The following is a 23382-nucleotide window of genomic DNA, read 5'->3' as shown; positions in this document are numbered from 1 at the left end:
AGAAGCGGACTGAAAACAACGTCCAACGAGTTTATGGAATCTGTGTTGGAAACCTGCTAGGAAATGATTTTCCAAAATGCCTTGTGTATCCTCCTAGAACGGCCGTCCCGGAAGAGTGTATTAAAGTTGTGGATGTTGCCACGTCGTTATTTAGAAGAGATGGGCCATACATCGCACAGCTCTTGGAAGGGAATTATTTCACCAATGCTGCAAGAAGCAGAATCACCACAAACCTTGAGCAGGAAGTCAGAGATTATGTTTACACCTTCATGTACCCTGAAGAGTACACTCTGACGGAAAGCATTGCTGCTTCTTGCAGCATTGGTGAAAGAGACTCCCATAGCAGCACAAGCGGCAACGAAGAACTCGACGACAGCGAAGATGAAGATGAGTGCCAGTGAAAGTTGCATTCGAAAATAAGTGTTAAATACTTCTTTTCAGTAGCTACAAATGCTTTTTGTCGCCAAACGTTTTTTTAAAGCAGGAGAGTTTGTAATAAATTTGTATCCTGCCTTCTATGTTTATTCTATAGCAATTTTTTTGATATTCAAACATTATGCCATTTTAAAGTTTTACTAAAATATTTCACATGACCCCCCCTTTTTCCCTAATTTTTTTGGGATGGCCCCCCCTCGAAAGCCATTTTTTTTCGCATGGCCCCCCCCCCAAATCCCACCAGCCCCCCCTACCTTATAAAAAATGAACGGTCCCTAGTGTGAACGGATCTTGCTTAGAATGATAATAAACATCTTGCTTTTTATCGTTCTGAATTTTCAAAATTCCCATTGTTGATCTATTGAGACATTTATAGATTCTACAAAGCCGCAGAAATTTTTGAATTTTGAAGATTCCAGCGTACTAAAAAGAACCGCAAAAATCGGGTTAAAGAAGATGGACAGTTGCTTTTTATTCGTTTTCGTATGGCTTTTACGACTGTTGCCTACACTTCGAGGTCACCACACATTGGGGGCATTTTATTTATTGAGGGGACATCAAATGGGGACCTGTTTTGGCGACACTTTTTTTTCATGCGAAAGCGCCCGTTTTTGCATGTGAAAAGGTTTTGTTGCGGAGGCAAATTTTTTCTGCGCAGCTTGTTGCATGAAATTTAGGGATTTTAAATTCGAGCGTCGTAAAGCATTGACATATATAACTCAATTTTCGATGTCGCAACGTGTGCTCTGCACTGGCAAACAACATAATTCTCGGTGCCTGCAAAGTGCGTGTCATGAGTCTACACGAAGGGGCTTGCTCCATCTCACGTCAGTCGCCGCATTTCGACCCCCAGTGTGTGACGTTCGGCACCCACCGCAGTGAGTTTAATGTACGCTTTTTCATTTTCTTTCATTTTTTTCTTTTTCATTTTCTGTTTCATTTTCTACGCTTTTTCATTTTCTATACTTCTTCCAACAGCAACTCTATGTTCTACTATAAGTTAGAACTCACAACTATACTACTACGCGTATCCAACAACGTGATTGCCTGCTACACTGTGGACCATAACGAGTCAAACTTTTCTTTTGTTGGGGCGGCGTTCAGTGGAGCATCGTAAAATCAAAACCATAACCAAATTTATCACTTTGGACAATCGCAAAAAGGACAGAGACAATCCACTGAGAAAATCAAAACTCCAAGCAAACACAGGTTGCGATGCGCAGGAAAGAGCGGGAGTTTTTTTTTAGGCTAACCGTGTAGCGTAGTAATGCAAATCAAACATGAAATGCGAGTTAAGTTTGACACTCAAGTGAAAACCGCTCTAAAAATATAAACAACAAAATTATGGCAGGTCGCTGTTTGCACTCCGAAGGCTTCTGGTATGCCTCGCGGACCTACGTACGATCTCGAAGCCAACAAAAAGCTAGCCGTGAAAATGACCGGCATAAGGCGCCTGAAAGGCTTTAACCTGGTCGTCCGGTTTCTTTTACCTAATCGTACCTTTTTGGTGCGCTTCGGTAGCGTTTGGTCGAGCAATGGTTTGTATTTTGGGGAGACGTAGTCGAGCCAAAATACCCATGGTCATAACAAACGAGCCTGATATGAGAACCTCTTATGCCGCCTAAGCGTCAGCTAAACGGCACGATTAACCGTACCCAAACGAGCATGATATCGTAGCCACATCAGGTCAGGACTGGAGTGACTCGATATCGCAGGATATCAGGACAGTGGACACGGCTTCTGATTGGCTAATTGCGAATTTGGGTACGTTAATAATCAGAAGACTCGACTGACGGGGTTGTGTATCGGTGATATCTCCTGAATCTTTGGTCGATGCGTAGCTTAATTTTCAACTGGTATATTGCGATTTCGTCCCTAAGGCCAGTCACATATATGGAACTAGTATTGCCAAATTTCTGTCGCTATTTCGCACTGATCATCGAACAGATAGCGCAAAAAATGATTGCTGCAACTCAGGTTGGAAGAGCAATATGTAATAACTCCAAGCATATTTGCGGTGGGGGTAGACATTACATACTTGGCTGGAATTTTTGTATAGTATACTATCAGTGTACTATAGATAAACAGCTCGATTAAAAAAAAAAAGAAAAAAACACTCAGCTAGGCATGCCGCAGGCCTCGCCTAACCAGATCGCTGCAAAAACATCTTTGTTCATTAACAATATTGAGTTGTAAAAGACTTTGCAGTCTTCAAAGGTCTTCAAACAGCTGAAAAACTGGTTAACTATGAGTGCCAAACTTCGAAATTTTGTACCTACTAGCAAAATTAAAGCGTTCTTGCTTGATTGGTGATTAGCTACCGTTATTTTTTTGAACGAGAACAAAAAAAAAAAAGAAAAGAAAAACACTTTTGTCTGGGCGTATTTCGTCCTGGGTATTTTGCGATAGCCTTTTGCACCCTGTGCAAGTCTGTTAAAAATTAACTCAGTGACATTTAAATTTTACGCGGCTAATTGCTAAGCTATAGGCAGGGATGTTTCGTCTATCGCGCTTGTAGATATTATCATACACATTCTCAAATTTGCGGGCGCCGATGAAACAAGTGGCGAATATATAGATGAAATCCAACACCATTAGAAGCCCGGAAAGACCATTAACCACCGCATCTGACGGGGAATGTCTGCGAGGTTAAAGTTGTTCTTTTACAGAAATGCGCTCATCGTGTAATATGTCTCTGGAAAACGCGTATTATGTCCCTGTGAAATCAGTCGTACCCAGATATGCGGGCGATAAGCAGAGTCATTGAGCCCGATATTTGCATGTTAATAAAAATCCGTAGAAGTCCGCCGCGCCGACATCTGAGGTCACGCTCAGTTAGTATCACGCGCGGACCGTGAGGCGGACTTCAGCGAACGAAGTACTTCTGTGCCTGCAGCGGCCGGTACAATGCCATCATAACTTGTGAAAGTGAGCATTACATCTCATGAGAGACATGGTTCTTCCGAGTTCTGCCGTTTACAGAATTGTTGTACTCATTTTGTCCACCTGCATTGCTTGCTCTCTGCCCTCAAACGGTAAGATTAATTTTGCTCAAAGTAAGTTAACTTTCGTGATTACAATGGTCTCGGCTTCTGAAACCCTCAAATGCTGTTCTTACAGTGTTTCTCCTTGCCATGTCCTGAATGTTATACTCTGTTTTATAGTCTTGACATAGGGAATTTGCTTTGTAGTGGGGTAATTTAGTTAAATGAAGTTGTGTCAGTGCAGGCGACTGTGCGCGTATTAAAATTCTGCGTAATCGATCTTCTCGAGGTACACGAGGTCATGACAGGCCGTCGCTTTATTGTGTCTTTCAGTGAAGTTTTCTTTATCTCAAGTCCAAAATCTTCGACTTGTAACTGGAAGAAGAAAGCTACGGACTCGTATTTCAATCACAATGCAGTTCGCTCACAATTTGAACGAGAAACCTCGCCGCGTTCTCAACACGTGTTTTGCATTGTTATACAATTGTACGGCGCTTTCAAACAAACATTTTGGCGAGGGTGCAGCAACCATTGTTAATTCGAGAGGGTTATGAATCGGTTTTTATGAAACATAATTGGATTTATTCATCAACAATCTTGCGGTGTTTACAGAAGTAAGCTTGCCTTTCGATGTTGTCCGCGACAGTGCTATATCGAATATGCTGTCGTTTAGTTCATTCATGTGATCTAAAGCGTGCTAAAAAATTAAGCTTACTTGTTTATTAACAGCAGATTTTGGGCGTGACAAATTGGGCTTTGTTTTCTGCGCAGTAAATCCCAGATAAACTGTCTGTAAAGTTAAAGTTATGTTGCTAACAACATAATGTGCAAATTATCTAAATATATACCTTTCTTTAATAGAGGGCAAATAAGTTATCTGTTTATGATTTATTGATATAAATCCAATTGATAAATTCCCCATGGCGGGTCTATGCAAAACAGTTATTTATTTTTTTAATTTAGTGACAACATAAGATTTATAGTTCAAAGAAATCAATAAAGACATCTGTAGACATGTCAGCTCTTTACATCATATTATATATTGGGCTGTCATTATAAAAAAAAATTGTTATTATAATAATATTGCATAACAGTATAAAACTATAAAAATTATGTGACAAGTTTGCAAAGGAGATTGTAAGTATCATTTCAATGAAAATTTTTGATATAGTCAAGTTTGGAGGTTTGATTTGTTGTTCTATATTACTTTGTTAATTATATTTATCTGCTAAAATTATGGTACATAAATTGTTACAGTTGCCAATACCCACTTGTAAAATCAGTAGCGTAACGGTCACACAACTTGAACTACTTTTCATATCTGCATTAATTTTTGTTATGTAGTAATAAATGATATTGGCGATCTATAATATCTTTAGAACCTGAAAGAGGAACTATATCGGCCAGTGTTCAGAGTTTAATTTTCTAGACAAAGTCTTAACACAATCTTTCGTTTGCTGTTATTATTATTTTAGAACTTATATATATTAGGCCCTCAAATTGTTGCGATTGTCAAGACTTTTCCTAATATTGTTTTACACTATTTTAAGAGAGCTTTCAGCAAGAAGTACATTCTTCTCACATTACTTGAGTTGTTCATTAATGGTAGCATTCTTGAGAAGCAAGTACTAGTTTTGGCTTGTCTGCATTCTTTAAAAAAAAAAGGTTTGAACTTTCAACGTACATAATTACCTAATGTATGAGCCCCTAATGATGAAAAATAAAATTTAAATCTCAGCTAAAATAATGTTCTTCCAATTGTACTATGTTAAAATAGAGAAATGACTGACCACCCAGAGCAAATTTTATGGCCCATATGGCTCTACAAGTAAGTGTTAACTCAACTCATTAGTTTTCAAGTTTCTTACTAGATGACCAAGGAAGAATTGTTGAGACATCAAAGTGCCTTGCTGATCTTGTATCCACACACATTTATTTCTACTGTCTAGTATACTGTAAGAACTAGTAACATATCAAACAGAAAAGACCATGTTTGACCACATTTTCAAACAATGGGAAGACAGTTGAAAATACTGTGTGCATAATGGAGTATTTTGATGAACTGCGAGGTGTTTGGAAATGTAGTCAAACATTCTTGAGTGTTTGATGTACTGGTATCTTCTCAATTGAAACTCACGCTCATGATTTCCTTTCTTTAAACTTCATGAATTGTTAATGAGTTTGAGAATGACACCTCAAACTGCCTTGGATCTCGTAGCCACATACTGTACATCTATTTTGACTGCCTTATTAGTACAAGAGTGGGAGGTGCGGTGGCCTCATGGTTAGTGTGCTCGTCTCCTGATTGAGCGGTCTGGGTTCGAGCCCTGGCCGGGGACATTGTGTTGTGTTCTTGGGCAAGACACTTTACTCTCACAGTGCCTCTCTACACCCAGGTGTATAAATGGGTACTGACGAACTTGATGCTGGGGGTAACCCTGCGATGGACCAGCATCCCATCCAGGGGGAAGTAGAAATACTCCTAGTCGCTTCATGCTACAGAAACCGGGATAAGCCCCAGCCTGATGGGCCACTTGGCTCGCGTGCAGACTTTACCATTAGTACAAGAAGAAAATGTGTTGAAACGTGAACATTATGTTGCTTTGCACACCCTGTATGCAAACTGTGAAAAATAAACCTCAAGTGGATGATTTCCCCCAGCATGATCACAATGATGTTACAGTTTAAACCCCTGCTGTACTGTTGTAGAATTCCACTTCCTGCTTGTCTTCTTGCTCCTCCTGAAGTTCCCACCCCCTTCACTCCCAGATTGCCACCCCCTGGCCTTCCTCCACTACATGTATAAAATTAACAAACAGGATGTGGCCCAGTGGGCTGGTAGATCTCACAGAGTGATAACTTTAGCCTGCAACAAAAGAAAGCTGTGTATTAGCATACGTATTCAGGCAGAAGCATATTTATCCATCTCTTTCCTATGTGTCTAGAATTTTAGATAAATATTGCATATATCCTTATTTACTAACTTTGAATGAACAAGATAGACAACTAATGAATGTTAACAATTTATTTATCAAGTAAGTAAAAAAATGTAAGAAACAAACGGCCTTATTGTCAACATAATAATATATATACTTATCATGCAGGAATGTTGCATGTCAAATCAAGTTTAATGTGCAGCAAGCATCCTGCTGTGGTGACAGCTGTGGTATTATGTTTAAGATTTAAATATGTCTGTGTGGGTTTCAAAATTTCATTTACAGCTGTATTAATTACCTTATAGAATTTTACCATGATGATAATCATATAATTTAATATGTACAGTGTAAGATAACTTTTGAGGATGAAACTATTTTTAATCCAACTTTAAATATTTATTTAATTTTTTTACAGTCCACATAATTGCGATATTTGTACAATGTAGATTAAGCTTTTATTGTCACATTCTTATTGCTCAGGTCCCAGGATTTTTGTAGTCTATTGGGATTAATGCAAATTATCTTTCACTTTCCTTGTTCATTTGCCAATTTATTTAATAAAGTTTTTGATTAAATTTCTTATTTAAAGTTCCCATTTCTGATATCCCAGACAAAAGTGATATCAATATTGAATTAATTATTGAATTAATTAGAAAGGGAGATTTCATGACATTGCTTGTCTTGGGATTGAATGGTCTTGAAAGTGGATGACAACTTGACTTATTACTGACAGAATATACTTATTAAATTAAACAATACTGTTAAGACCTGGTGAGCTGTTTACACATTATAATTAATAATATGTGCAATCAGTTTAATTACTATAAATAAGATGCCATCACAAAAAGTTCTATGTGGGTGCTCACCAATTTAAATTTCATTCAATGTAATCAAAATTTTAAACAGCGTAACAGATCAAAAGAGATCTACCTATTAATCAAGACAATGCATTTATGTTGTCAGTTTTCTGTAATTGCTGTAATTCTGCAACTGCGTCATTCAATGAAGTTCCAGTCAAGTACTACATGAAAACTGTGCACATAACTACTAATTATAGCAGAGTAAGAGTAGAAACACAGCAGAACCTGCTGAAGTGGAATTTGGAAGAAAAATGCACTGATTTTTCAAAACCTGAGGTGTTTGCATTTAAATTGATTTGTTTCAGAGACATGCACTTGAAATTATGCATGCATGAACAACTTTTCATATTAGCATACGTGTACTATCAGTAGGCAATTTCAGGTAGAAGCAACGAACTATCATTATATGGTTGTGTTTTATTTTGAAATCCTGAAGTCTGATCAGTATAAAGTTTTCATTATATATTATATTCTGACCAGTGAGTTGTTCTTTGTTCTGTCACACTTGCATCATTCCTGCATGTTTCAGAAAATTGAAAACAATAGATTCAATTCAGCCTTTAAGGCCTGTCACTTCTACATGTAGATTAAATAAAAATAAATAATATTAAGTAAATAAATAAATTACTATAGTCAGAGTGGAAGCCACATCAGCCTTAGCTGGTTTTCATGCAGGTCCTCTATCCTGGTCGAATTAGAATTTGGAGAGGTTGGTTTTTGTGGAGGAAGGAAAACTGGAGAGCCCAGAGAAAAACTCTCAAAGCAAGGCGAGAACCAACAACAAACTCAACTCATATATGGCACCGGGCCAGAATCACACCTGGGTCACATTGGTGGGAGGCAAGTGCTCTCACCACTGTGGCATCCCTGCTATCCATTAAGTTGAGGGTACCTAATGTGTCACATTTTTCATGATCCATTTCTTTATTGTTTTACAAGTTCTGCTTCGTCTACAGAATAATCAGTTAAATGAGCAAAATAATCACTTGGTCCACCTGCAGGTCCTTCACTCTGACTTGTAGGTGCTGGCTGTTTTTTAGTAGTCTTTTTCTATAGCTAGAAATGCTTAAGTCAAGTGACTGTACAATTATATGTATTAAATATTATAAAGCTTGTTTAGTCCAGGACACACTTTCCAATCAACCAATAATTCTGGAACTTTTTAGAAAGGGATGAATGGTGCTGTGATTTCCTTGGAAAGTTTCTGGAAAGTCTGCAATGTATGAAGAATTCAACTGAAAACTCTGTAATTGAGTAAATGAAGGAAGGAAAAACTGTACTATCATATGTATTAGATATTATAAAGCTTGTTTAGTCCAGGACACACTTTCCAAACAAAATCAACCAAAAATTCAACTGAAAATTCTGTGATTCAATAAATGAAGGAAGGAAAAACAGATGGAACAGAAAGTTCCCAGAGAGAAATTTTTGAAAATGTGGATAATCTAATTAAGTGTACATTATGAGGTTGCCCTTTTTTCTGGAACTTCTGAGAAATGCTTCAGCTTTTATTTGCTATTGTGCAGTGCCGGAAAATATCCATACACTCCCCCCTCTCTCACAGAATTTCTTGGGGGGTGGGAGGTGGTGCTGTGAGACCAACAAATTTAAAGAAATATTTGAAGCTTAATCTGAAATTCCAGAGAGGGGTGGAGGGGTCTTAGAACATTTCCTTCCTGGGGGAGGTACGGATATTTTCTGGAAGTCCACATTGTTAAAATACTGAAAATTCAAACCGGATTTTGTTGGTTGAACGGCAAGTGCCTGAGATGTTAGGCTCATCTTGTTGAATGTGCAAAAAAAAAAAAAAAAAAAAGAAAATAATAAAAAAAACAATTGCCTGGTTGATACATGTATTTCTTCATCTATACCTTATGCTTGGTCAGGAACAATTGACTAGCCTTACACTGATGGACTACATGTAAGATGATAAGTTGGAATGATTATTTTTCAGGTGATCCAAGCTGTTCGGCACTACAGTTTGCATGCAGCAATAGGTGTATACCTTTAACATGGCAGTGTGATGGTGACAAAGACTGTACAGAAGGAGAGGATGAGAAGGGATGTTGTGAGTATTGTCAGTTTTATATACATGTAAGGGAACACAGATTTGTTCCGACTAGGTAAATTTATAAAGAGATATTTCATTGGAGACTACAATCCAGGAAGTGATACTGTATTGACCATTCCTTAGGAAATGATATTGTATCACCTCCCTGCACTATTGGATGAGAACCTGTGAAAAACCAGCTGTGACTGTCTGGGTTTTCCTTAAGGCCTTTAATATCACACTGCTGCACTGTATCTATAACTAAATGCTAAATATGTCATAAACAATTTAATTATGTCATTTTTCTCCTGCTGGACAACCTGGAAACAAATAAATTAAGATGCCAGAAGTGTTTGAAACCCAAAAGTGCTTGTTTAAAATGTTCCAAGAAATAGGAAGGAATAATAGCAGGAACATTGTAAAGTTTGAATTTGCTAAGACGACAAGTCTTGTGTTTCCATTGGCTACACTTTTTTACAATTATTTTTTAATTTTATTTTTATTATTTTATTTTAATTTCTTTTTAAAATAAAATTACATATTTTCATGTTTCGTTAATTATTGTGAATTTTTTTTCTTAATTTTCTATTTGTTTTATAATTTATTGTTCATTTTTTATTTGTATGTTGTTTCACCAACAGCTGTAAATTGCCTCAGTACCCAGTTTAGATGTGCTGATGGAACTCGCTGTATTCCCACAAGGTGGCAGTGTGATGGTAGTGCAGAGTGTGACGATGGCAGTGATGAGTTGGACTGTAGTAGGTTCCTTGTTGACAATAAATTATTAATAATTATAATTAAAAAATACTGGACCTGCTGGGTACTTTATCAATATCTTATTACCAAAAGCTGAAACCTCACCTACTCAAAAGTAAAGAGTAAAGCCTGATTGTTCAGTGTTTAGAGGTCAGTTTTTTCAGATGTTAACTCTGAAACAAGACTTGAAGTCACCTTGGTATTCTCATCTTTTTCACTTCACCAAAACCTGAAGACAGTTTTGATGTTTCCCAGTAAGTTTAATCTTTAAAGACCTTTACTGCATATCTAATTGGCCAGCAAAGTGGTTCTACTAAACCAGCTGGGCACAAAGTACAACTAACGTTAATAATTTTTAAGAATGAGTGGCATTTGAAGCAGTATTTGGGGCAGTTTTTTTTTTTATCGTAATTAGTCCAAAAGGGAGTCTTTGTACATTGTTTTCATAATTATTACACTGTGACATTAATAAGGCTATTCATTTTATGAACAAGCCACACAGATTTGAGCTCTGAAAATTAAAAGGGTAAATCGCATGGTAAAATGTCCCTTGACGCAATTTACTTTGAGTCCAATGTATTGAATACGTGTACTTTTTTGGGGGTGGGTGGGGGGAATACAGGTTTTGACAAAGAATGTATGGGCTTATTATTGCCTTTGCCACCCAGAAATTTTGCAATGTTAAAAGGCAATTATCTCCTTCAGTGTGTCACCCATAGGGCTAAAATTTTAGGCCAATTACCAAGTTTCAATTGCTCTTAAAGTAAACTGATTGATAAGTCAATCCCCGTCTATCATGATGCCTTCTTTACACAAAGTCATATGCTAATGAGGCAAAATTTAAACAATGACATCAGCAAAGATTACCCTACAGTGAGAATTGATGTAACTTACAATAATTGTTGTGCATTGGGATCTTTCCCTCAGAAACTGCCATGAAAGAGCAAAGACATACATGACTTGTACATGTAGTAACTTTACGTTTCTTTTCAAACTGTTTTAATTAGTGTAATTGTGTTGTGTGAATCCTCATTATCTAGAAAATCATACTTGCGCTCCACATGACTTCAGCTGTAAAAATGGAAAAATCTGCATTTCTATGGATTGGAGGTGTGATAAGGATGATGACTGTGGTGATATGTCAGATGAGACTGATTGTGACCCAAGTGAGTATGTTGCATAACATTATAAACTCTTGACACTGGAGGTTGTTAAATATAAATTTTTGAATAATTAATCCTGAGTACTGGTATGTTAATCTGGTCTCCAATGGGCCACAAAAATTTGGCCATGATATTAATGGATGGCTGTATTAGAGGGGTTCTTTAAATATGAAAATGACTGACTGAGCTTTTGTTTTCATAAAGTGGCTGTGATAATGAGGTGGTCATATTAACAGGGTGGCCGTCAGGTCAGGTTCCACTGTAATAGACTTCTGCATGTCACCTGTATGATACATACAAAAAAGTGCAACAACAGGGTGTTTGGGGTCCCTGCAGTGTCTGTGAATGAAAGCTGTTCTTATTAATTGTAACTAATAAGAGACTTTCAATGTACTTTAAAATGTTGTTATGGAACCTGGACTCAGTCAAGGTTGTAAAGGGTTTGGCCAGGCTTGATTAAGCCTCATAACTAGGAGGCTTTTGTCCAGGAAATATGGATAGCTTGTAATTAAACCATTGTGGAGAAAAGCAGACTAGAAATGACTCTGCTGAAAAATATTTTGATAGGTTTCAAGCCACTCTGATAATATACTTCCAGTCTTTAGTTATTCATTGCCTATTTGTACTTGAGGTAATGATATTCCTAGAAAACAGTAGTAAGTTAATAATGGAAAATCTACATTGGAAGGCCTTATATCACTTAAGGGGCTTCCTATTCTTTGTAAGCAGGCAGATAACCAAGAGGGCTCAAAAGAGAGAGAACTTTAGAGTATCTCAACTGAAGAGTGACATCTGTTTATTCACTTCTGAAAGTTAAACTTGAGTGCCTTAAATGTGCATTACAATACTTGCTTAATACATGCACTGGTTAATTTTAAACTTGCTCCTTCATGAATGCTTCAGGTCCACCATGTCAGCCCAATGAGTTTAGGTGTGACAATGGCCTGTGCATAGATGATTCTTGGGTATGTGATGAACAAAATGACTGCAGAGATTGGAGCGATGAGCTCAACTGTAGTAAGTAGGCTTTTTGCGACTATTCACCTGATGTCATGTTGTGGTTATTTGAAGTATTTTATTTTTTCCTCTTCTTGGTTGCAGAACATAGTACCCATTAATGTATACATGTCTATACTCTAACCAGTATTTATTTATTTATTACTGTAACAATGAATTTTGGAATGGTAGATAGATATCTAATGAGGGGTATTGCATTTGTGGCACCGAAGAAGGTGTGAGCCATGCTTACAAAGGTGTTGGTAAATGCCAGTTCTGTGTTGACTGTAGGAAACTAAATATGGAGCCTTCTCTGCCTTCACTGTTTTTCTTCATCAGACCCATACTTTCTGGACTCTAGAATACTGATTTGTCCATTTTTGTCACCCATTTTGTCTGATATATTTTACATGTTTATATATAGCGCAGAGTAAATGTGATGCTTCTACTGAGTTCAGATGTTCAGATGGGACGTGTATTGACATCAATTGGAAATGTGATGGGGAGGATGACTGCCAGGATGGTTTTGACGAACAGGATTGTGGTAATCTATATTGCAGAACATTTAATAATAAGTATATTAATACATTTAATATTATTTTTTATTATGTTATAAATAGTGTAGTATTATTTATACAAACACATTTTAGTACAATTTCCAGTTGAGAGGTGATAGAAGAGCATTTTGATACTAAACAGGGTTGTCATTAATTTTTTAGTTACCTGTAGCCTTATTCTCCACACCCATAGCAAATTTGTTACTTTGTGGGTGAATTCTCTAAACAACAGGGAATTTCACCCGTAGCATCAAGGGAGAATCAAGCATACTCATGCAGTCGTAACAAGTATTATGGCTTACGGCCCTTAATGATAGCCCTGCTAAATGTTAGATTTAATTATGTGCTGTCTTCTGCAAGACCAAACTGCATTTCATTATCTGTGATGTTTGCCTAATTGGAAGACTTTTAGTTTTAACCAATACCAAGGTAATACTGATAGAGTGGTTTTCAGTCGAGTGTCGTAAAACCAGAACCAAACCGATTACATGTGCTTCCCAATTACACGTAGACTACTTAGCCAATCACAAACCATAGTAAAACCAAATCCGAAGTAATTGCGTGATTACTTTTGACACTCCATTGAAAACTGCACTATATAATTTACATTTTTTTCCATTTCTAGATATACAATGTGCACATGCATTGTTGTATAGCTAGAAATTAATTTAAAATATTCCTGAATATCTTTGATATGGTGTGCATGTCAAGACTGGGTCGGGTATACCATACTCCTCTAACTTGTCTTTGGATTTTTTGTTTCTTTCCTCCTTGTTGTTTAAATATTGCTAATTTTTGCTTTCTTGCCTACTACTTCCAGGGCCTGTGACATGTCCACCAAACCGGTGGCAATGTGTAGGGACATCTCGTTGCTTGAATATGACTCAAGTGTGCAATGGAAATGATGATTGTGGTGACAATTCTGATGAAGGCACACATTGTTGTAAGTGCATTGTTGGACCTGCTGTACCCAGGAACTGTACATCCTGTCAAATTACAAATTTGATATGAATGCATTGTAATCAAAGGAAATCTTGAAACATTTAACAACAAGCAAAGTGGACCAGGGATGGCAAAGGTTTAAACCCAACATATTATTTTCCTGATTGATTATTTTGATAATGTGTTTGTAGTACAGTCAGTTTCTGTGCATTGTGTAGATAAGTGCGGTCAGTATATAAGTTTGATTAAAGATGGAGAAAACTTGCCTTGAATTGTGGAAATGGATAATTGGCAGGCTACTAGAGACGTGATTATCCTGCCAAAAGGACAAATCAGGTTGCTGTAGGTGAACAATGCTGCCATACATGATTTGCCTGCCACAAATTCCCCCATTTGATTTGACCATAACAACACACAAGTCTGGTAAGGATTCTTAAGGTTTAGTTGAACATGATGGTGAAATTCTGATTAATGACAGGAAATTCATGTTGAGCAAATCTTGTTTGGAACCCCCATGTCTACTCACTGCGCCAAAATTGGCTCTATTATTATCTTAATGGTACTGATACAAAAATGTATAAATTGTTATGCTTTATATTAAGTTTAGCGTTCATGTATTTTTCAGTAAATCAGGATTGTTTAAGGCAGAAAAATTGCAGCCAGCTTTGCCAGCAAACGTCAAGTGGGGCTCGTTGTTTCTGTAGACCTGGTTATGTCTTAGATTCTGATGGGATTTCATGTAGGGGTAAGTGTAAATTGCTCTTTTGTGTACATGTAACTCTTGTATCCTAGTAATTGCAAGAACAGTTTTGTTGTGCGCACTAGCTTAGTGGTCAAATCTGAATATCACTTGGAAACCTAATAGGGCTTCATCAGACATTCCCTTACAACTAAAAATTAATATTCTTAAGTGAGATAAGACAAGTCTGTCATATTGCAATGTCAACTCGGATTTAATTGGGCCCCTTATGATCTACAATTTTTTTCAAACTAAGGCTGTATTACACCGTTGTCGCTATCTATATTACGTGCAGAAACTGCATTCGATGTAGAGACAGTTGTATCTCTTCCCAACTCAACATTGAAAAAAGTCGAGGTGGGAATATAGAGCACATGAATGATGATATACAAGCTAAGTTACACTCAGTCCAAGTCTCCCAACAAGTTGACCCGGATTGTGGTAAACAAATCGTACCCTATAGGTTTGTTGACATACAGCTTACTGTATTTTCGCTCTGTAGATGTAAATGAGTGTTCAACCCTTGGAATATGCGATCACAAATGCTTCAATACTGAAGGATCTTATAAGTGCTCATGTGTGGAGGGATATGTCTTTGAACCACCGCGCACCTGTCGACCGCCAGGTAATGGTTCCTGTTTGGATTGTGATTTACATTGTGGAAAAATTGTTATCTCAATGGACTGTCTTTTATTATAGGAGGTGAGGAGCCATGGTTATTACTAGCAAACAGAAAAAGCATACGCCAAGTCAGTTTGGATGGAGTAAAGTATAACTTCATTTTCTCTAACTTGAGCCGAACTGTCGCCATTGACTTTGATGTTGGTGAAGGAAAGCTCTTCTGGACAGATGTGACTGAAAATGCCATTTATGGAACAAACATTTTATTTGGTAAAGATGGTGGCCAACCACAGAAAGTAGGTTGACTTGTCGTGATTTGCTTTGTTTTGTTACTTGTATCGAGATGCTTTTGGTTCTGGTACTTGGACTAGATCCACCTACGTTGAGTGCCTATTGTAGGGGTGGTGAATTGTCCTTCAAAACCCACGGGTTGTGCGAAACGTTCGTCGAATTACACGGGTCTCGCAGTCTCGATTTTTTTTTTTTCACGAAGTTTTCCCGCAGTCTCCATGTCTTTGCAAGACTAAGAAAGCTTCGACGTATCGATTATGTGTTTTAAAAACGTCGGAACGTCTTCGAACTTGAACGTGTCGATCATGGTGTTTTTAAGTCTCGGTCTCACATTTGAAGAAGTTGAAATGTCTCGGGCTCTCACATTTACCGTTCACCACCCCTCATTGTAAGAACGTCTTTATCACATTAGATGCTGTAACTATATAAATTATGTTGGTGCTGTAACGCCATGTTGTTTTGCCTTTATAACTCTTTGCTTTTACGTGGCACCTACGTTAACACTGTGCCATGCAATTTCCTTTTCAACAACAAACAGTCAAGGAGAAATTTATTTGAATGGAGGCTTTGTCATTCTCAGTAGGGTTTTCTCTCATCATTGTCATTGTGTTGTTATCAGGTAGAAGCTGTTGTTAAAGATGGACTAGCTGTACCAGATGGTCTCGCTGTGGACTGGGTAGCAAAAAATTTATACTTTGTGGACAGCTCAGCAAAAAGGATCTTTGTATGCAAGCTTAATGGAAGTCATCTTGCATCACTTATCACTAAGGACCTTTCCAACCCAAGGGGCATTGCTGTTGACCCAAGGGATGGGTGAGTCTAACGTTTATGTGCCGGTGAATTTAAGACAGGGGTGAAGTATTTTGATGGTGTTTATGTAGAGAAGATTGCTGTTAGTCAAAGACATTTTAGTGACAATCTGTGTGATTCTAATCCTCTCGGGCGAAAACGTTCAGTCGCTATATATGTCAGTTACCTGAAACTGTGTTTCTTAAAACTTCTTTCAGCTGAATCTTTGATATTGAACAAGTTGGTGTGATTACGGTGATTTTGTATTTGTAGTTACTTGTTCTGGACAGACTGGGGTAAGCACAGAATAGAGAGAACAGGGATGGATGGATCTGCCCGCAAAACCATTGCAGAGACAGGCATCTACTGGCCTAATGCCCTGACCTTAGATTATCCAACCCGTCAAATTTATTGGGCTGATGCCCACTTTGACTACATCGGAGCCATGAATTACGATGGCGGAGCACGAAGGCGAGTTCTTGGTCATCCGAGTGTTGTCCATCCATTTGCCATCACCGTGTATAGGAATTTCCTATACTTCTCTGACTGGACAAGGCATGCGGTTATCAAAGTGCAGAAGTTCACGGGCAATGAGAGCAAAGTTCTGTTGCAGAATCTTGGCCAGCCAATGGATGTGCACGTGTACCACAGTGCTAGGCAACCGCCCGCATCCAATCCCTGTAACGACAGCAAGTGTGGCTGCACTCAGCTGTGTCTCATCACACCTATTCCAACAAGAGGCTGTGTGTGCAGCTGTAGGATAGGCTATCAACTGGCCGAGGATAAGAAGTCTTGCAATTTACAGAACACTTTCCTGATTTATGCACGTGGATCGGAAATCGCAGGTATACCTAAAGAGGTGAATGCATCAGGCGATGCTATTTCACCTCTGCTAGGGCTTGGAAATGCTGTCGGAATTGACTTTGATGCCAAAGAGCGAATGATCTACTTTTCTGACATTGTTCGAGACAACATAAGTAGGATAAGTCTTGCTGACAGAAAGGTTAAGGTGTTGGTGAAATCAGTGAAAAATGTTGATGGCTTAGCAGTGGATTGGATTGGTCGAAACTTGTATTGGACAGATGCTGATAGACATGAAGTAGCGGTAGCAAGGTTAAATGGATCGTTCAAGAAGGTTTTATTTGATAAGGATGTGGCACGACCCAGGGCCATTGTCTTGCATCCAACTGAGGGGTAAGTTTATTCTTTTCACTTCGGAATTTCTCACCTGCGGAACAAGACGGTAAGACTTTAATTAGTAATATATCAAACACGAAAGACCGTGTTTGACCACATTTCCAAACACCGAGAAGAGAGTTGAAGAAACGACGCACAGCGGAGCATTTCTGACGAACTTCAGGGTGTTTGATAATGTGGTCAAACACTGTTTTGAGTGCTTAAAATATATCTTCTCAATTTTGAAACTAAAACTAAGGAGAAAACGGAGAAATAAAATCGTAAAAAATCCATGCTACTGTAATTAAGAAGAGATTTCCAAACACCATCACGGTCATGATGTCCTTTGTTTACACATGATGAATTATTAATGAGTTTGAGAATCTTAGAGCTACTGTGAATTCCAGAACTCCTGGCTCTTAAACGGAACTAATCAACTTTGATAGACTAGCATGCCATCGAGGGGGAATAGAAATGCTTTATTTATTAGTCGCCTCATTCAGTTGAAAACGAAAGTAAGCACTGGCTTGTTAGTTCACTAGGCTCGAATGTACTCTTACCTCTATCACTATGCATATGCTAATGCATGCAGCTTGTACCGTCAAACATTTCATTTACACTGTTTTGAACAGGAAGATGTACTGGAGTGACTGGCAAGCCCCAGCTAAGATAGAAGTGGCCAATATGGATGGAACAGGACGGCAGATTTTTGTTCAAGGAGGCGGTCTGACCTGGCCAAACGGCCTTAGCGTTGATTACACGTCCGGCAAACTTTACTGGGCAGACGCTAGATTAGACACCATCGAGTGTGTTGATCTTGACGGTTCCAACCGCAAAGTGGTACTGCAAAATATGACTCATCCTTTTGGTCTTGATGTTTACAATGGATTTATCTACTGGACGGACTGGACTAGTAAAGATATTCGAAGGGCAAAGATCAACGATCCATCGTCTGTTGTTGTATTAAGGTCAGGTTTGGAAGGGCTGATGGAAATCCGAGTTTACGATTTAGCGAAGCAAACAGGTGGGTCCCACAGACTGTTCTTTGTGAATGACTTGAGTGAGACCGGGGACAATTTCAGACGTGGCAATATATTCATTAAAACAGCGCGCATTTTCGACTCTACGTTAACATGAAGATGCACTTCTAAAGTTCAGTGTTTTAGTCCCAACTGACGTTAATGGGTATGTGTCATCTCGCTCTCAACTACGCTTCTACAGCACTGCGTTTAAGTCAAGACTTCCTCTGCTATGCAAAACTGAACCCTTTCACGGCATTACGGTTTAGTTATCTCTTCAACTTTAGGAATTGTTTTCTTCTCAGTACGGCTTTACCATTCAGTCGTAACTTCAATCGCGTTATAAACTATTTGCTTTTATCGAGACCTGACAAAGTAGTGACAATCACAAACAAGACGTAGACATCACTGATAAGGTGCACCAATCACTAACAAGACACATTAATCACTAACAAGTCGTGTTAATTAATAACAATCAGTATGAAGCCCAACAAATCAGCAGCAGGCCATAATTATCAGTATCAAGCTGCAGGAATCAACACAGCTTATAACATTATGAGTCAGTTCTCGAGGCGTGGCACCATAGTGTTATTCTGTTAACTGCTATATGGAAATGCTACAAAACATGATTTGCCCTGTTGAGGTCATCCTAGCTAACAGAAGCATCAAGTTTGGTCCCATACAGTTATTTAACACAAGCTTAGTCATGTGACACTGTTGTAATTTGAGCCTTGTATCTTGAATCGTACATATACAATAACTTGCTTCTTTTAACTGCAGGTAGCAGTCCTTATAGCGTTGGCTCTGATGGTTGTAGTCATCTGTGTCTTTTGCGACCTGGTGGTTTCACTTGTGCCTGTCCGTATGGTATGGACTTTGAGTACGGAAGTAACAGAACGTGTGTTGGTAAGTAGAAATGTGGGAAGCAGCAGAGGAGAACATTTCAGAAGAAATAGAAAAGTAACATTTCTTGTGTTTCGTACGAGTTATAGAAATGCTATGCAAGTGCAAGGTTCCTAGAACGAATGGCTTGTGTTGCTACACCTGCACCTTTTCTGAGTTTAGAATGGCAAACATTTTCTGTATGCAACTATTCTCACTTTTTAGTAGTATAATTCAACACTATATACCATGAAAAGTTAAAATGTTTTAGTACGTATAGCTTCACTTACTGTGAGATTAAGACCCGAATTAGTGATTTTTTTCCCTAAAAACTAAATTGTAAACTGTAAATTCTTCCTTCATCTCTCCTGTCCTACAATTAGACATAACAAGGCTGGAGATTAACTCAAGAACCTAACGGTTCATTTGGTCTCCAGTCTCATTAAAAACAAATGATTATCACAGTTATCATTAATTTGAACAACCTTTCCTGAATTTAAATCTAACTGTTAATAACGCTCTTTGTAATGAGAAAAATAGAGTTGTTGTTGTTGTTGTTGTCGTTGTTGTTGTCGTTGTTGTTGTCGTTGTTGTTGTTGTTGTTGTTACAAATTGTTGATGATGTTGTTGGTGGCAGCATAGGATCCATACCAATCATAAAACCCGGTTTGTTTCTGTTACAAAGTATCTTAACCATGTAGTCGACGAAATGCTGGTTGTAGAATATCTTTTTTTGCGTTGCGTTCTAGTCAATGTCTCTATCTCACCAACACCTCAGTGCCCATCTAACAAATTTGCTTGTAAAAATGGAGCTTGTATTCCTAACAACTGGAGGTGTGATGGTGAAATGGACTGTTTCGATCACTCTGATGAGACAGGATTTGCTGGCTGTGGTAAGTGTAAAAGCTGGTTTACTTTTTAAAAATTTGTCGTTTAACATGATAAGCCCATTTGTTACATCCGCAAAGACTTTTTGCACGCATTGCTTCCCTACATTGCTAGCAAAACGTCTCGGTATCTCGAATTTTTTTTCTAAAAAAGTAGTGGAGCAAGACAAATATCAAGAGGAAAATGTCTAGAAACTAAAAAGAAGACCTCGATGCAAAACTTGAGTTGTCTAAGCAAGAAGAGTATCATCTAAATCTTCTCATACCGAAAACCCTTCAGTTATACTTGAATTTAGAAACCGCAGGACACGGAAAACACAGTTTTTGTATTTGCTTTTTGGTCAAATTAAGCAAGCAATTTTATAGGTATGCAAACCTACTTACTATTCACCAAATTGTCACGGATGCCCATGGATGTGGTCGGCGAGCTCTTGTCAGCTCTCATAGTTTATCTATAGTTGTAAAGTGTGATTCGTTGGTAAGAGAATTGGATAAGTGCTAAAATTAGTCAAGGAAAAAAATCATTCAAGTTGTGTTTAATTTACCGGTCGTAAGTATACAGCAGCTGTTATTGAAATCAAGGTTGTGTTCTTCCCATTTTAGCCGGTGCAACGTGCAGTGAGAAGCAATTTCGATGTTTAAACAGCAGCAAGTGTATACCTGAAAACTGGTATTGTGATGGAGATAATGACTGCGGTGCAGGAGATCTATCGGATGAATCTAACTGTACATCCGCCACATGCACTGATGTGCAGTTCCGCTGTAACAATGGCAAGTGCACTCCAAGCAGCTGGAGGTGTGATGGGTTCAGTGACTGTAGCGATGGTTCTGACGAGCTGCAATGTGGTAAGTGTACTCGGAGAGTTGTTGTTCACATGTAGTTACTGTAGAATTCCGAAAGTAACGGTCCCCCCCGAAAAATAACGGCTCCCCGAAAGTAACGTTAATTTTTTTTACCTTCTTATTGAACCCTGAAAGTAACGGTACCCCCGAAAGTAACGGCCCCTCCGAAAGTAGCGGCCCTTTGAAGAATTCACTAAAAGAGAAATTTTCTGATCTCAAGCGCAATGCGGATTGAACAGACTGATTGCGGACTGAACAACTTGAAGAGTTATTTATTATCTTATTTCGAACTTAACTGAATTTTTCTTGAAACTATGATTGATGAGCTGTATTTGTCTGGCAGCAGAGTCGAATGATACACTGTAGTGTAATCAGTTGCATCGCAATATAATACGATATAATAGTTTCGCGCTACAGTACCAACATTTAGGGCATTTATTTGTTTATACAGTCTGCTTTGTTTATGTGGCTAGTTAGGAACACACAAATGGAACTTTTTAAAATTTCATGTGTCAGGCGTCCGCTTTGTCTGAAATGACTGTTACCGTATAAATGTTTTTAACCATCCGAAAGTAACGGCTACCCAAAAGTAGCGGCCCCTTTGGCCGGCTTAATCCGAAAGTAACGGGTCCGTTATTTTCGGAATTCTACGTACTTATAATAAGCCATTTTACAGTTATGTGCCCAGACCTATGAATGCAAGTAAGACTGGAGGTGACCTTGCTTTGATACGGACCTCTCTGCTTTTCTCATTTGTTTTCTCGTTGTCTCATTTATTTTCTCACTGTCTATGTCTATGTCAATGTCTAAACTCGAATCACTTAGCATTGATAAGAACAACGTGATTACGGTAACCATAACAAAAGCAGTGAGGTCTGTATCCAAACAAGGTCACCTCCAGCCTCGTTGCCATTCAAATTGAAGGTCACCGAACAGACAGCTGTAAAATGGTCTATTGGCCATTTTGACCAGGTCGCGCAAAATCAACAGTTCTTCGCATTTTCACAGAAACAAAGATCAATTTGTCCTTAATACTAAATTTAGAAAATATGCGAAGTTTCATCAGAATTCGTTTCATACTCAGGGAAATATGAGACCTCAAACTTGACACGTTTGTACAAAGCGTTGTCCCCCTGGCATATATTTCTTTGGGCAAATGGGCAAGTTCCCATTCGTTTGCTAAATGTGGCATTTTAAATCGAGTGGTGTTCAAAGCTTATTTTTTTACTGAATGATCCAGATAATCACACTTGTTCCTATCAACACTTTTCCTGCGCTTCTGGGCGATGCGTCCCGAACGACTGGCGCTGTGATGGCGATGATGACTGTGGCGATAACTCAGATGAACAGAGTTGCCCTTCAATGACGTGTTCAGAACGTGAATTCCGATGTCTGGATGGAAATTGCATCACTGGAAGCTGGCGCTGCGATGGGGTCAGTGACTGTGAAGATGATTCTGATGAAGCAGGATGCGGTAAGTTCTTTATCATACTAACTCTCAGGCCCTCTCCACCCTACGCCGGAGAAATTTGAAAACGCTGCTATATTTCTACGGTTAGACCTACCGTCCACACTTATCCGTCACGAAAACGGAGCTTTTCGAAAACGATGACCTCACGATAATCACGTGATTTCCCTGCCCGAGTGTTTTTCAAACACAAATCCAAAATGGCCGGTGATTGTTGCGTTTTCAAATTTCTCTGGCGTAATATGGACGGAAAACATTTGATGCGTTTCCAGAGTGAAACCTCCGTTTTCAAATTCCTCCGGCGTAGTGTGGACAGAGCCTTCTTACTCTCCTTGTCCTTATACAGCTGTGGCTGGAGAAACTTAGTTAGTTTGCAGACAATCATCTCCATCCCGTAGACACTGGCCTCTCTCCTCGCAGTGTGAAATTGCAGGAGGGAGGGGATGGACATCTTGGATCTCAGCCCAAGATATTCCGTATTGGTGATGGAGATTTATAAAGAGCCATACATTTAGTGTCCCAAATGGCTGTTCGAGAGTCAAACTTTCATATATTAGAAGAATATCTCTCAAAAGATTTAATTGGCAAGCAGTTTTTGTTTCAAGAAGTGTTGGGTATTTGTGCTACAGCTTTGCAGTGTAAAGTGCACTGCCTGAACCATATGGTTCTTTTTATTCTCCAAATTACGCTAGATTTTTTTTTTATGTTTTCCTTTTAATTAGCCTAAGAGTAACTTCTATTTTCCAGCGGCTCTGTCTTAGCCTTTTGGCTTATCCAGATACACTTTTTAATTTTGACAAATTCAACTTTAAGGAGCTACTCAAGGTTTCGCGTCTTGAAAAGTTTAGCCTGAATTTTTCAAGTTCGTCGTTTGTTATCCGTGCTAATCTTCTTCATTCTTAACCATCCTTGTTCCTTTATGGTTTATTATCATCTCTTTAGTGTTTTTCTATCGTACCGCAGTAGTAAAGTAGTATTACTACGTAGT

General features: G+C 38.4%; 1 protein-coding gene across 1 annotated transcript in view; it reads left to right on the top strand.

The window, feature by feature from the left end:
- The first annotated feature begins 2859 nt into the window (after positions 1-2859).
- Positions 2860-23382, top strand: part of LOC145470537 (low-density lipoprotein receptor-related protein 2-like) — a 60334-nt gene continuing 39811 nt past the window's right edge. The window contains exons 1-17 of the mRNA XM_081454343.1: positions 2860-3470; positions 9170-9283; positions 9907-10023; positions 11062-11187; positions 12088-12201; positions 12605-12724; positions 13558-13680; positions 14305-14424; positions 14921-15043; positions 15118-15339; positions 15954-16143; positions 16393-17313; positions 17928-18319; positions 19095-19220; positions 19946-20089; positions 20687-20929; positions 22167-22400. Of these exons, the coding sequence (XP_081310469.1) occupies positions 3380-3470; positions 9170-9283; positions 9907-10023; positions 11062-11187; positions 12088-12201; positions 12605-12724; positions 13558-13680; positions 14305-14424; positions 14921-15043; positions 15118-15339; positions 15954-16143; positions 16393-17313; positions 17928-18319; positions 19095-19220; positions 19946-20089; positions 20687-20929; positions 22167-22400 (3520 nt within the window). The 5' untranslated portion in view covers positions 2860-3379. The remainder of the gene's footprint in view (positions 3471-9169; positions 9284-9906; positions 10024-11061; positions 11188-12087; positions 12202-12604; positions 12725-13557; positions 13681-14304; positions 14425-14920; positions 15044-15117; positions 15340-15953; positions 16144-16392; positions 17314-17927; positions 18320-19094; positions 19221-19945; positions 20090-20686; positions 20930-22166; positions 22401-23382) is intronic.

This window comes from Orbicella franksi, chromosome 15 (genome assembly GCF_964199315.1).
Source record: "Orbicella franksi chromosome 15, jaOrbFran1.1, whole genome shotgun sequence".
Lineage (NCBI taxonomy): Eukaryota > Metazoa > Cnidaria > Anthozoa > Scleractinia > Merulinidae > Orbicella > Orbicella franksi.
Note: the sequence above shows the minus strand (reverse complement) of the source record. Positions and strands in the feature narration are given on the sequence as shown.